We start from the raw sequence: 15,622 nt of genomic DNA, 5'->3' as shown, positions 1-15,622 counted from the left end.
CAAAAAGTACCGGTATGCCAAAGTGAAAGAAAGTTATCTTATTTACTTCTGCAAATGTTACAAGGTAAGATTGGTTATAGCTTCGATCATTAATAATGACAGACTTATGTTGTAAAGCATATCACATTTTTTCAGATGTTCACGATTTGAATACCGATAATTACAGCAAAACCCCTCCATGCTCGAGCTCATACAACAGTCATCATAGACAGTTGCTGTATATTTGTACATGGATCATTTGATTGAAATACAAACCACATTTCTTAAGAAGACTTTGTCTGAATGCTGGGAGCCTGTCATTCCTATCTATAAGAAGTTACGGACAGAAGTTTTATTTGATTGAAATGGCAAGCACATCACCATAAGCGGAAGATCTGATTTCTGGGAATCTCTTAGTCCCAATTACGAAATGTCACAATCGGCAATTTGTGGTCAAATATAGACTTTTGCTATCCTAGATCTAAGTATACCCAAGCAAAGGTAAAGGACATTGCTTCGCCCACATATAGATCACGCCGATGCCCAGCGATTCTTCTTTTAAGGTGCAAATAACAAAATCGCTGTATTATCTTATCTCTCTCCTATCGTGATCGAGGCTGCCGAGTAGACTGCCGTCTGGGTCGGACGTGTTTTTGTTGCTCTGTTAGATGAAAGATCAATCAATGCTGTTGGACTGAGAATGCTACGCGCTGTGTGTTTCGGTATTTACTATTAGATTTGTATCTCGTGATATTAACATGATCAAAGCCCATCCACCGGAATTAAAGAAGTTTATGGATAAAAGATTGGATTTAAAGTTTGTGTTTGGCAGTCGTCGGGTGCGGTCGCATTTTTGAACGGCGCAGAAAGATTAGATTGACAACAATGAACCAGCACTTAAGGAATATCAACAAGTAAAGGCCGAAATATGAAATTACATGGCAGCATAAAGGCAACATACGGACATCATAACAGAATCGAAAGATGAATACAACAGGGATTGATTCAGATATTTTATTTTGTGACGAAGAGTATGATATACTGCTATTTCTAGAAATTCCGCTTGAATACTGAGTATTCAACTATATATGTGTAAATAGTTTGCAGTGTAACATTTTTAAACATTCATTTAGTGGCATATTTTTGATTTGTTCTCTCTGTGTGTATACCGGTACTGTTTTAACAATGTTGGCCACGTCAATGTATCAATTAGGCTACAGACCTGCTCACGCGTGATTAGTGTTTTCCTAATAATTGCTTTTATGAGTGTCCGCACATCGAATTTGCCGCCATGGTTTTGCGTTTGTTTGTATATTAAACCACTTATCACCTTTTCCGCAATGCCCAATCTAGCAATCAGTGTAGTTTTTCATGGCTTGGTTTTTCTTAAAGCTTTCATGGCTTCATGAGTATGACTATCGTCGCAAATTTATTACATTCCACTCCCCACATTATCTTTGCATGAGGTTGTAGGTATTGGTCATTATCAACGTAATTGTTGAAAGAGAGTACAACAGCCCGAAAGTTTATTACTATCGTGTATTTTGTTTTTTAAGTTTGGCCCAAGCCTCATTTAATTGGGCTTGTGTTTTTGTGTGCGTGCTGGTGGGCAGGCACATGAGATACTTCATGTTTTAAACTTTTTTGTAGGTTTTGCTTGCCCTCCAGAATTCTCCATTTTAAATTTAGGTTTGTTATGGAGTTTTCGAAATAAACTATCTATCTATCTTAATTTATTATAACAATTCAGCATTTTACACCATTCTTCCATCCCCAGCTAAAAATACTCAATGGAACTTATTAAACTTGTGTGTGAGATATAATTTTTTAAAATATGCATAAATACAAGAACACAACAGTGGTAGTTTTTCCTCTGTTACTAATTACATTTTTGCTGTCTTCAAGATTCCAGGCAAGAGTATATAATTGAAAAGTTTCTGGCTAATAGTTCAGTATTTCCTAGAGACTTTACTGGATTAGTTACGGTTCTCTCATTTTTAACATTTGTAAGAGCTTCTTTGGCATCACAAACTCCTTGCTCAAACAATTTCAGTAGAAACTAAGGATGCATAGTATGACTACTTCCAAGTATTCGATTTCTAAATTATCGATTCCGATTCTCGTTCCTCGACATATCTTACCGAGAAAACATGCCCACTTAAACAATATATGAAATGAAACATGAGATTTATGTCCAAATATATGGAGGCCAAGAAGGCCGAAACTGAGTAGTGTGGGTATTCAATCTGTCACAAAAGACAAAATCGCACAAAAAAAAAAACGAATCCCTCAGAACCCACAGAGATTTTAAAAATAAATAAACGTAAATGCCTTCTAGCGAAAATTATATATATATATATATATCAGTCTATATATATATTGTTGTTTTCAATGTATTTGGACAAAAATTGCTTTTCTCTTCAACTATTTGTCTTATTCTATTAAATTATGTTTTAGAAAGCGATCACTTACATCCTCTATAATTGTTACGGTAGCCAAAGTCCAACTTAGTTCAATAGCCCCGCAAATAGTCTATGACTGCAATGCATTTATACGCGCTCCCAAAACCTGTCTTGCTGTCTATGATACACTGGAAATATGCAGCTCTGATATTGTTGTTTGAAATGATATTTTAATCCAAGTAAATCCACAGTTAAACAGAATATCCAGTTATTAAATGTAATCCAATAAAGCAACTATACAGGAATTGATTGCGGTAAATGACAATTGTGTCTATCCAACCAATAGTTCTACGATAAACAGATAAAGTAGATGAGCAAATTTACTATGTGCGCTCCCGGTTTCAGGCTCTTGCCGAAGAGGCCTTACGGTAACTAAGAATACACATCAGTGAACCACTGCCCACTAGCGGTAATACACAGGAGCTAACTTTGAAAGGGGGTACACACAATACAAAAACTAACTATTGGCCCCAGTAACAATAATTTCTCTACAATTTTGATGATATCAAACAATTCCACCACTCAGTGAATTTTCCGATGATAGATTTTATAAGTCGAACGGTTTAGGTTCGCTGTAACTGTGCAGAAGTTTCCATATATTTGTACATTTGTTTATTATTTTGACTAAGGTGTATTCTCTCAAAGATATCTGGGCTTGAGTCTTATCATTTGATGGGAAACAGGCCAAAATTTTGATTTCGGACAATATATTTATATAAATATGGGTAATAAATCTGAATGCTGGAGTTAAATCACGATCCCTGAAAACCGAGGATGTAAGTGTCTGTACAGGTCTAATAACTCCACGTTTCCTAATGAATAATAGAGTTCATGAAAACATTCTGTGTAAAAATTTGACAAAGAAAAAAGGGCTAACAAATACCACTGTTTTGAGAAAATCAGGTATGACCCGAATTGGGTATAATACAACTAGTAGCGAACACTTTGTTAAAGCTTACCACTTGCTACTCCAATCCGAGTGTCAATTCCTGGCACGTGGCAATGATTGAAGAACGTTGTGATAGGGTAAATGATAAATGTGATTACTTTCTGCCAACATTTTATGTAATGTTTACTCACTAAAAACGATATAGTTTAAATATTTGACTACATGATTTTTGTAATTCGTAAGTAAATAAAAAAAGTGTACGGTTGAGTGTACTGAGTGCGGTTACATGCCTACCATGAATGTAATTAGAAAGATTCAGTGAATTTATGAACTATCGTGAACCTACAACAGCTAACCAACGACCCACCAATACGTTGATTGATCCTATTTATCTACGATATCCCATGGTTTTCTGAATTCTTTTTCTACTTCTGTGAAGTATTTACCATGACCACGCGTCTAGCAAAAATCAAATGAACCCGTAAACTTCAAATTTTCATAATAGATCGTTTGTCCAAATCGATGATAATGTGATCATTTTTGAAATCTATGAAATATGTTCGTGATGACAATTTTCTATTATCATATCACTATAAAGAATACTCAGGGCTTTATTTTGCACAAAAAAGAACAATTCAAAAAACGGAAGTTGTAGTATAAATTTCATTTTGGCTTTTTTGAGTAGTACACGAGACAACAAGCAAAACATGTTTCTGTTGTTTAGCTTCTGTTCGATGAAGCTTGTGGATATTTTTTATCGGTAATAGCTATGAAACGAGGAAAAAAAGTTACACTCAACTCTGTCCAATAATGCTATTGGGCTAACGATATCATTCATAAATTTTTCGAGTTGAATAAATATTCCAATAGGAATTCACAGTTACTATGTCTTCTATTTGAACTTTGCAGAGTTAGACTAAACTTTCTACATTTTTAATAAAACACTTAACTATATTCATTACAATTGTTGTCGTATATTATATTCAAAAATGACGTCAATTTTTAAAACATTGTAAACTTCAATAACTGTTTACAAGACTTTCAAACTTCTATCATCACATAAAATTATCAATAGCTTGCTACAATACCTTCTAATGTTTTTGAGTAAAATGTTTCGATTGTTTCAAAAGTTGAGAAAAGTAAATGAATGTCTCCAAAAAGAAATATTCTGAACGTGAGCTATACAAACTAAAACAGCAAGAAATCACAAATGTTTTATATATACATGTTTGCTCTGCCTTACAGTAAGGTACCACTCATCTTGTCTTTCAGATAGTTGGAGAGAGCCTGTAATCCAGCAATGTATTCCTCTCCATTTGGTATGATTTGATCAGGCGGAAGGAGGAAACCATATTTCGAACCATCGTCACGAAGTTCATATGTATATGATTGAACTATTCCGGCAACTTCGTAGGTCCAATCAGTTGTAGTTCCGGAGCTTGGATCTAAAATATTAATTATACGTGACATAAAAATATTTAACATCGCATGTTGCTTTGTTTTAGAACTGTAATGCTAAGATCATCACTTACAAATTGTTGTAGATCCTGGGCCATATACGTAAGTCTTCCCATGAACCGATTTTATGGCATCGTGCATTAGTTTTCCTGTTGCTTTCTAAATATAAATTTTAATTCTGTAAAAATAATAGATGTGTGCTGTTTCCGCTATTTCTAGTCAATGTCGGAATCCAAATAACAAACTCACCTATCCAATCACAATAAGCACATATACGACTTACCAAAATTTCATCGTCTTTAGAAGGTTCCGCAGTATGATGGTATGGATATAGAATTAACTGAGAGTATGAATGGGTAGTGATGTAAGCATCGATACTCCCTTTGCCTAAGTTAGTGACGTAATTTGCAAGATGGCGTACTTCTGATTCCGATATAGCGGTCGGCCCGTGATATACCACAGAACAAGGATGTTTGGATGCTCCTGGCACTGCGTGAAAAAAAAGTAATCAAACTAATTGAAAATATTTCAATTTAAAAGAAAAGGGAATCGAGATACTTTTTTGTATATGTACTGAGTTTTATTATGACAAATTATCGAGTGAAATTCCAGAATAAAATGTTACTTACATGACCAGAACGCATCCCAATTTCGATTTCCATCTACACCTTCACACAAACTGCTTGCTCCTTGACTTCTAGTTTTTCTCCATAGTCTGTCCTGTATAAATAGAGTTTTGCTAAAGCAGCACATACAGTATAGCCTACTACAGAATTTCATTTGGCAAGTGGCCAGAAGGAAGTTGACTAGGTAATCGTTGTAGTTATATTCTTGTTTCGAGACACTATTTATTCTGAAATGTTGAAAGTTGGCTATAAAAGGATTGGAACTTTTATATTTTTACCATGACACTAATCGCAGCATACAACTTATGGTGTAAAACATTCACTATTCGCGAGACAATGTATATACTCACATGATACGCGACTCACAAAAATGCTAATCTTATCATAATAATAATACTGAGATTTATATGTATTTGGTAAGGTTTTCTTTAGCAGCTAATGAACAATCATACTGTGATCATAGTTACGTCCAAATGAAGTATGAATATACGACACATTGGAAATTGAATTTACTAAATAGAAATTTATTCTCGTGCTCTTTTGACCACAAACACCAGTTGCTTTATTGCTCTCGTACCAGTATTTTACTACTAAAACTTAGTATATTATTGAATTACATGGGAAAATATACTGAGTTTTGTGTCCATTACGCATGTTTAAAAAAATGCATAATCTAAAATCTATTTTTGAATTGCAATAAAAAAAAAATACTAACTTCTGTCCATGTTTTGACATATCCATCAACATTGATCATCGGCAAAAAATACCAGTCTGCGTCATCAAGCATGTGTGCATATTCGGGATTTCGCAGCATCTAAATATATGTGAGATAAATGATGCCAGAAAAATTTACAAACTAATTGAATTTGTTCTTTAATAAGCTGTTTGCTATAGTAACCTAACCCTGTTCTCGTATAGGGTTCCTTTCATGCGTTAACAGTATTGTTTGAGAACATGTACATTGATCATTTGTAAAACGGTCTGCCCATGGAAGAATTTCAATAGATTTACATTAGGCGTTAGTAAAAATACAACCGGTAAAATTGCTAAAACTTAATAGTGTGTATTGGAAAATGCAATACAATAAATAGTACATATGACTCAAATCGTTTAGTCATATTCTGCTCCATTAAATAACAAATTATCCGTTGATTCATTGATTGATCGGAGATGATTTTCCTAAATCATCACCTCAAAAACATACCTCTTTGAATATGAACAAGAGAGATGCAGTCGTAATCCATTCTCTGCAATGAATCAAAGCATCAACAAAAATAACTGGTTTTGGATTAATAGCTGGTTTTTGAAACTTCAACACATACAGTGGCCTTCCTTCATAAGTAATGCCAAATTGTTCTTTCGTGACTGTTGGGCTGTGCTCTTTTATTACCAAATTCATCCATTCGTATACCTAGTTTAATACACAAGTTAAAACCCTAAATAAAGAGAAGTTCTTACAATGATTGCACGCTCATGATTTTACCAAGAATTTCATCGGATATATGCTGTTATCCATTTACCTCAGACAAAACAGAAAAATGAATATATATATATATATATCATCAGAACTCACCTCTTCGGCAGGATGATACTCAGAGTAAACAAAATTCGCCACACTACCCGCTGAAGCCCTGACTTCGCGTTTAGTGCTCACTTTTTCCCCAACTATAAGTGACTGGATGTCTGGAACAAGGACAGTAATTTCGAAGCCGTCAAGTTCAAGTGCCTTTTTCAGGTTTTGGGCTTGTTTCGGTTCGACTCGAAAATCGACTGAAAGATTGACAGCTTTAGGATGTTGCCAAATGTCAAGCTGAAAATTGTTCACATATGAAATTTTTGCAATTGTTATCAAATATTTTAAATTTATTCTGAAAATTATGAGAAATGCATGCCTAACTATGAATATACCTTGAACAATTCCCCAATTTGTCTTATCTTAGTGAGAGCTTCAGATGATGAAGGCGTCACTCTCCAAAGTTCATGTCTGAAATATAGAATTGGCAAATGTATGCTGTTGACTAATTGGTTGTAACAATAGCCAAAAATTGGAATCAAATTTGCTCGGGTGGTCAATAACATCAGTATTCTTTCTATACACGATCACATCAGGACTGGCTTGAAATATAATATTGTTTATTATATGTTCAATAAAAATACCCCATTTCTAACAAGTAAGTATGCATGGATTTTTGAACGTACAGATCATTAATTTAGTAAAAAAAAATTCTCAATTGTTGAGCACTTTTACTCTTATAAAAAAGATAATTCAAAGCAGTTAAAATTCTGGATTGCGAGGCAATATTACGTTGGCAGATGCGTAATCAATATATTGGTTTCAGAATTCCATCACCACATGCCACATACCTACCCTGTGTATTGTACTTTTGCTGATGCCGAAAAGCTGATAAACATTCCAACAAATAACAATAAAATTCCTAACCCTCCCATTGTGGGTATCACTGATAAATACAAATAAAATATTAAAACAACGGGGAAAATCTTCCATATTTTTTTGAATTGTATATATCGGTTTTGAGTTCATTAGTAAATTTTGTTAGTAATTTTTAGCTTGCAATTATGAAAATGCAAAATCTAATACCTGAAACTAATTCAAAAAATTGGTACAATAAATGTATATTTGCATATAAATATTTTTGCTTCATTTTACATATATATATATACTGTATTCCACAATGTTCCCTTAATTAAAATATATTCCACAATGCAACGCCTATCCTAGTCATAGTCGAATCTTTTCAACGGATTCCACGCAATAAAGAACATCTCTAATCAGCTTGCAATTCATATTTGTGTAAGCTCATATTATCCCTTTAGAAAAAATGCGACTCTCAGCTATTCATAAACTTTTTTCACAAACAGATAAATGAATCCACTGTGTTTGTTCTTGCTTACCGCGACGTGGGTAATAAAAAGCGCTAGTTGTCGGGTAAACATATGACCTGGGTTTACTGCCTCGCATAACGCGGCAAAAGCCTAATGATCCCTGGGTATAGGGACATAACTCACTTTATTGTAAAGCAATAAAAAAAGAATGAAAATTGACATTACATGCGATGTCATAAATTACAGCACACGCATACACCTAATTCCACCGCTGCTGCCAAAAAGCTCGGCTCTGTGTACGCATTCATAAATCACCGCAATTTTTATTTTTCATGTTTCTTTCAATTTGTAAATTTCAATATGTAATTGTACCTGGAGTGATTATTTTCATTATTTATTTAAGTTTTCTTCAAATCATAGAATTCAGATCTAAGGTCAACCTGGTTTAGTAGTAAGCAGGGGCGCTGGCAGGATTTTTAAAAGGAAGTTGGTTTCGAATCATAACTTCCGCTGCTACGGCTTCTGAATGAGTCACTTCAATTACGCGCTACTTAATGCTTATCTCAAACTTGCACTGTTCATCCCACATTTAAGGTACCTGTCTTCCTTTTCAGACATAAAAAAGAGCCACATTTTCAGCGTATAAATATTTTTCTGTAAAGTAAAATATTCAATCCATGACAACTACGAGAATTTAATATGTCTTTCTACATTGATTTAATGATTTAATTGTGTTCAACGTAATTCACGATTGCGACGAGGTACGACAAAATAAAAGCAATGATACTTCAACTACAATCACGACAATCTCCACGACAATCTCGCATAAAAATGCGAGAAAGACTGCCAGATGATATTTAGTTTCGATGCGTATCTTTGCGATCTTGCGAATCCGTCATCGCAATTAGAAAAATATCAAGATCTGCTAAAATATTCCAGAGAATACGATTTAATTTAGTACAATAAAAATATATATAAAGTGTTTTTGTGACATGCAAATTTAACAATTAATTTTGCAGTATATTTACAAATTAACTGCGCTTTCAGAAAAAATGAATGACGTCAGAATGATTTTTTTATGCAATTTTATTTGCTGGGGATTCCCTTCAAAAGTACTCTAAGAGAGCTTCCAGTCCAGCGAGATATTCTTCTCCAGTAGGAATGATCTGGTCAGCGGGAAGCAGAAACGCATAAAAACCTTTATCTCGAAGTTCAAATGTGTAAGATTGAACAATTTCTGCAACATCGTAAGTCCAATCTGTGGTTGTACCGGAAAATGGGTCTGTGATTCAAAAAAGATAAAGTTGAGCTATTATAGTGGAAAGAAACTAGGTATAAAAATGTAATCATATGTCAGATCTATTATTACGTATATATATATACTGGAAGGTGCACAATATGAGCTAATGATTAAGTGACAGTGTCTCGCCCTGAAATGCTGAAATAACGACTTGATAGTGACTACCACTATAAATCTAGTCTTGAATCTTATATATAAATGTAACACCATTTCGATTAACATTCTAAGTGTTTCGCTGTTTAATATTTATATTTAAATTTTTTTTTAAAGTTTTCCACTTACACAATGTTGTTGATCCTGGTCCCCATTCGTAATATTTTCCATGAACTGATTTCATTGCGTCATGAATCTTTTTACCTGTAGTATTCTGAAATATAAATACGATTTGAATTTTATTATATAGTTTCTATTAAGCAAGAAGTTTTACCCTCGTAGTAGATATATATCAGCTTTTTTGTGAGGTTTTATATGAAAATTATGACGGGAAGTTTCAACTTTTTAAAACTCGCTCTCATCACAAGGATCCCAATTAAAAAAAATATTCGGCCATTTACAGAATTAGTACAAGTTTATCTAATATAAACCTGTAAAATGATGTTGGTATTAGATCTAACACCTGATAAATAAAATGCCTAAACTCGCAAATTCACATCATCTCGTCGAATACGTTTATAAATCTAAACCACTCTTTATTATAGCAAAATGGCATACCAGAAGTTCGTCATCTTTGCTGAGAATGTCGGCATAATTGTATGGATAAAGAATAAGCTGTGAGAATGAGTGAGTAGATATGTAGGCATCAATTCTCCCTTTTCCTAAACTCAAAACGTAATTTGCAAGATGACGTATCTCGGGCTCTGAATTGGCCGTCGTTCCATGAAAATCAAACTGACAAGGGTTCGGAGACGAAGTAACTGAGAGGAAGTAAAATATCAAATATATTGAAATGAAAGTAATAGGAACGCAATACTGAAAAGAAATAAATGGGTCATTGATAAACATAGCTGAATGAACAAATAAATGGCTTTAGTATATTGTGAATCTTGCATTAACGATCACTCGGCTTTGGTTATAATAATCATGACCGGCCACGTATATCAGGGTGGATCACAGCATTCCCAATGGCTTCCTGAATTATTCAACTGCCAGAATGGAGTCTTCTCGGGCATTTCTTGAAATGAATATTCAGAAAGTTGTAGTCATACTCAGCAATAAAAAGTTAAATTTACATGATGTAGTAAAATAAAATAAGTTGAGAAAAAAATGAATTTTGTTCTTCTAACACTTACTCGACCAATAGCTATCCCAATTTCGATTAGCGTCAACGCCATCACATTGGCTGCTCGCACCTGTCGTTCGTGTTTTCCTCCACAATCTATCCTGTAACAAAAAATTTAAATTTATTAAAATTTAAAAATAAAAGGAAAGGTGATGTAAGTGGTGACGTAAACAAGCTTATGCATAGCTATTGTTCCAAATCAAAATTACCCCAGTCCAGGTGTATGCATATCCATCTATGTTCACCATGGGCACAAAATACCAATCAGCATCATCAATCATGTGAGTATATTTTGGATTCCTGAGCATCTGGAAAATAATTTGCACTTAGATATCCATATCAAGCAACAACAACCAGCATTAACGCGAGAAAACGGAGTTTATTGAGATATCCTGAATATCAGCCAGTCTGGCATGTTGTGTTTGATTCTTTTGTCACAGTCGATTGAGCACGATTTGGAATTACAATTGATCATAGTTCATCAACTTCCAATTTCCGTAAGCATTCCATGTAATACGGACTAGGCTATATTATGTATATATAACAATAGAGCAATGCTCAAATATATGGACACGTTAACTAGAGCGAAGCAGTCCTTACCTTTGACGATACGGGTACTCTCAAAAAAATTTTGCTTAGAGTTTTGCTTAGCAGGAACTTATAGAATCAAACCGGACAACCAGTGTTTCCATGCATAAAATAATACAGCGAAATTTTGAACGAAATTTAGAAATAAATAAAAGTAATAAATAGCCTTCTGGCAAAAAATCAATCTTTAACCACTGTGAACTTCAAGGCAATTGGTCCAGTATTTCAAGATAAAAGCGATTACTTCTCATTGGCAATGGTGTAGTCGTTTAACTACACGCATTTGCCTACATTCCTGTAGTTAAAATAAATTATGGAACAAACAATAGTAAACAACATTAATGTAACATTACCTCTTTAATTATGAACAGGAGAGACGCAGCTGTAATCCATTCTCTGCAATGAATCAATGCATCGACAAAAATAACTGGCTTTGGATTGGCCATGCTGGATCGTTTTTGAAACTTCAGTACATACAATGGTCTACCTTCATACGATACTCCATATTGCTCTTTTGTTGCTATTTCTCCATGCCCAGCTATTACTAAATCCATCCATTCGTGTATCTGGAAAAAATGCATTGCACTATCCTTGTTCTATTTCAATACCAATTCGAAAATGTAATGACATGCCTTTCGTGTACTGAATTCAGTTCACTATTCATTAATAATTTTCAACCCAAAAAGAAATATTGTTTATATACATAAAATGTACAACCACGTTCTATATCTTAGAGCAGAGAGGTACAGCGTACGTTGTGTTACGTGACTACGTTATACCGGTATGAAAATTTATCTGACAAAGATTCAAGTTGGAATATCTACCAGTAAAAAGGTTCATTATGAATGGATCAATTACGGTTTAAAAATATCACCGAAAAGTGTTTCTGGGCAAGAAATATTCAGTAAAGCAATGGCTCTTCGAATGGACGATTTCACAAAATATATCTAAGTAAAACAAAATTACAGGCAATGGTTGATCCCAAAGGAGCCTACCAGAGATTTGCATTGTTAAATGTTATCATTAATATATTTACAGTGTAACTACTCAAACAATGAATTTACTTCTTCCGGTGGATGATACTCTGAGTAAACGAAGTTAGCAAGGCTCCCAGCTGAAGCTCTCTCATTGAACTTTCCCCCCAACTTATCGTCATCAATAAGTGCCTGTACATCAGATATATGAACTTTATATTTAGATATCCCACTGGTTTCCAGCGATCTCCTTAGCTCTTCGATGTGATTTGGTGACACACGAACATCCACTGCTGAGCCAACTGCAATTGGATCTTGCCAGAAATCCAGCTAAACAAATGGAATGAAATGTTATTAATCAATACAGGTGGGCAAACTAAAGTATTTTGTAATGTATATATACAGAACTCTTTTTCATTCAAATTCTGATAAACTTATGCTATACATATTGATTTATGCTTATATTAGAGGAAAAACATCAAAAGGAAATTGAGAATGAAGTTTTTAATCTACATTAGGAGTCGACTCAAATAATACTATTTTGTATATTAAATTTTAATTTATAAAAGGGGGTAAGCGATATAAAATAATGATAACGGTGTGTATTTTGGAAAATTGTGTCTAAACCGTGTGTTTAGTCAATGATCACCTGAAATTAGGGCTGGGCATTTCGAATCGAATATTCGAATCGAATCGAATAGTAAATTATTCGAATCGGTTCAAAGCTAAATTTCGAATCGCCGCCATCTTGTTTTTATCCTTCCGCTAATGGTCGAGGTGAATTCCTCAATTTTTTTTTCATTGAAGTCGTATTTTTTCAACGAAATTCTGACATATGACTATTTTCTGTAGTGAGTTATTGATAAAACGTGTTTGTTATTCTGTGTGAGCGCTCAGTAATCTATTTGGGTGATTTATTCTATGTCTTCGGTAATTCATTTGTTGAGAGGACCAATTACTATAATAAAATCGCTTACAATTATATATTTTCAAGTATTCGAGATTCGATTCGATTCGAAATATATTATTCGATTCGATTCTGAAATCACAAGGTATTCGAAAATGCCCAGCCCTACCTGAAATGCATGTCCCATGTTTCTCAAATGATCCAATTCTTCATTGCTGTTTGGAATGATTCTCCATACCTGATGACTAAATATAAAGGGGGGAAATTATATATAAATATATATACAAATAACCTTCCTTGTGCAACACGGTGCTATCCATGACTATAATTTCTACTACAATGATGCATATTAAAGGGCCTGCCGGTAACCAGATTAAGTTTTCATTCAAGTTGTATGCCATTTTTGATATATACTTTACACACCATATACTTTTCCAAAGAATACTTTTAAGAGAATGATTTTTAGGTAATGATTTGCATCCTATTGTTTTTGTATTACTGTATTATTAGTTAAAATTAAATTTCAGCATAAAAACCAATTCAGCAATAATTTTGGCATTATTGTCGAGTCGAAATTTTGCAAAAAAAACAAGCTTCTTAGTAATACCTTATTAAACGGGATAATTTGTTTTAAATCTATTTCTGTTCTTGAAAACTATGATTACTTACCCTTGATATCTGGTATCAGTGGCCACGGAAGTGTCCAAAAATATTGCAACCAATATAAAAAGAGCTCTATACATCACTAATTTTTTCACAAACGTTAATTTAACTGATTTTGCTAGCATTTATGTAAACAGAAAATCAGGTAGATCGATCGCGTTGCATTTTGAATATCTCATATCGTTTTGGTTTTCGACGAATAAATAACCATTGTCGCTGTGTTTTAAGATAAATTGATCAAATAGGCGAGTTCAAACTACTTTTACTTGTCATATACGGGTTACATACTATAATGGTTCTAGTAAACCAGCGCATTTAAAATCAACATCTTACTCAAATTGACATTATCACCGTACTACTTTGCCAAAAGGTAAATAAAACTATGAGCTAAGTATGTACTGCACAGAAATCTACACAAGTTCAAAACGTTTTAAACTACTTTAAGTGCGATTTGTTTTGGATTCGTTATGACACGGTTTCTTCGTATACCGTTATTAATTAAACAATCCTTTATGTTATACCACGGAATCAAAAAGTCACAATTATGAGACTTCAATCATGTTGGCATAGGCAGCGGCGATTCTGTAATAGTTTTGAAAACAACTCCTGAATAGAAACAGTATTTGCTAATGACAATGGAGAAGTCGTTGAAAAAGTTTTGTTCCAATTGCGTCCGTGTAACGTACAATTGTGTGAGTAATGATTATACGGGATTTTATTTATTTGGGTTTATTTGTTTAACGTCTTTTGAATAAATGGAGTCCTCCAAATATATTTTAATATGCATTGTGGTTGCTTACACTTCGATAGCATATAAACGTTTAGTATATCATCAAATCTTATTATCCACTTCTATTCACTTTCAATATTCACAATTATGCTGTGAGTTTTATTACACTTCATAAATGGAAGTAATTGCGATCTTCTGTGCGCTTTTATTTGACATACTCTTGAACTAAGATTTCAGTTAATGAGCACAATGATTTTACGTCAATATCCAAGTGCAGTTTTAAGTATTCTGTGGCATCTGCAGCTGCCGCAAAACCATGGCGGTATTTCCATACCATGGCCGCTACGGCCAAACTCATGGCAACTGACTTTTTAGCTGCCACAAACCAATGTCGAGCTGCCGTTACCGCGGCAGCAAATTGAAAACCAATGGCAGGTAAAATTTTGCTGCCGTAACCGCGGCAGGTGGGCCGTAAAGACAGGGCTGTCTATTATGGTGACAAATATTGGGTAAGTTGGAACGTTTTTCTTATGGATACAGTTTTGATTGATTTGGGGTTAGGGTTAGGGTTTAAGTAGATATAATTCCACATGATCAAATAAAATCTGGTACATTAATTTGTGAATATACCGTTAATACTGATTACTGAATACTGAATAGCGCTATAAAACCATGGCAAGAGCTGCCGCGGTTCGTTCGTGGCAGGAGCTGCCATGAAGTGGTAAGAACTGCGCCTCTCAATATCACCCTATATTGGAACAAATCGTTAGAGTGTGAGTATAATTTGAGATATCAGCTTTTATAATTTGAATATTCAGTCCTTTCGATTCGATAACTTTTTTTTAAATATTGACCTCGATCCGGGGCAACTCGAAATTCAACAGGCTGATGTATACTAACTGGATCCGACCAGTCAAACTGAA

General features: G+C 34.1%; 1 protein-coding gene across 1 annotated transcript; it reads right to left on the bottom strand.

Annotated features, from left to right (window-relative positions):
* Positions 1–3,964: 3,964 nt before the first annotated feature.
* LOC120342892 (uncharacterized) lies at positions 3,965–14,113 on the bottom strand. Its single transcript, XM_078110511.1, has 19 exons — positions 13,976–14,113; positions 13,476–13,551; positions 12,490–12,729; positions 11,779–11,991; positions 11,047–11,145; positions 10,848–10,938; positions 10,270–10,472; positions 9,841–9,925; positions 9,375–9,540; positions 8,516–8,550; positions 7,783–7,873; positions 7,323–7,398; positions 6,988–7,224; positions 6,619–6,825; positions 6,130–6,228; positions 5,418–5,508; positions 5,072–5,277; positions 4,863–4,947; positions 3,965–4,775 (listed from the first exon to the last, which is right to left on the bottom strand). Exons 1-19 carry the CDS (start codon positions 14,092–14,094, stop codon positions 4,570–4,572), a joined length of 2,625 nt encoding a protein of 874 aa, XP_077966637.1. The 5' UTR covers positions 14,095–14,113; the 3' UTR covers positions 3,965–4,569.
* Positions 14,114–15,622: the final 1,509 nt, after the last annotated feature.

Source organism: Styela clava, chromosome 3, assembly GCF_964204865.1.
Source record: "Styela clava chromosome 3, kaStyClav1.hap1.2, whole genome shotgun sequence".
Taxonomy (NCBI): domain Eukaryota; kingdom Metazoa; phylum Chordata; class Ascidiacea; order Stolidobranchia; family Styelidae; genus Styela; species Styela clava.
Note: the sequence above shows the minus strand (reverse complement) of the source record. Positions and strands in the feature narration are given on the sequence as shown.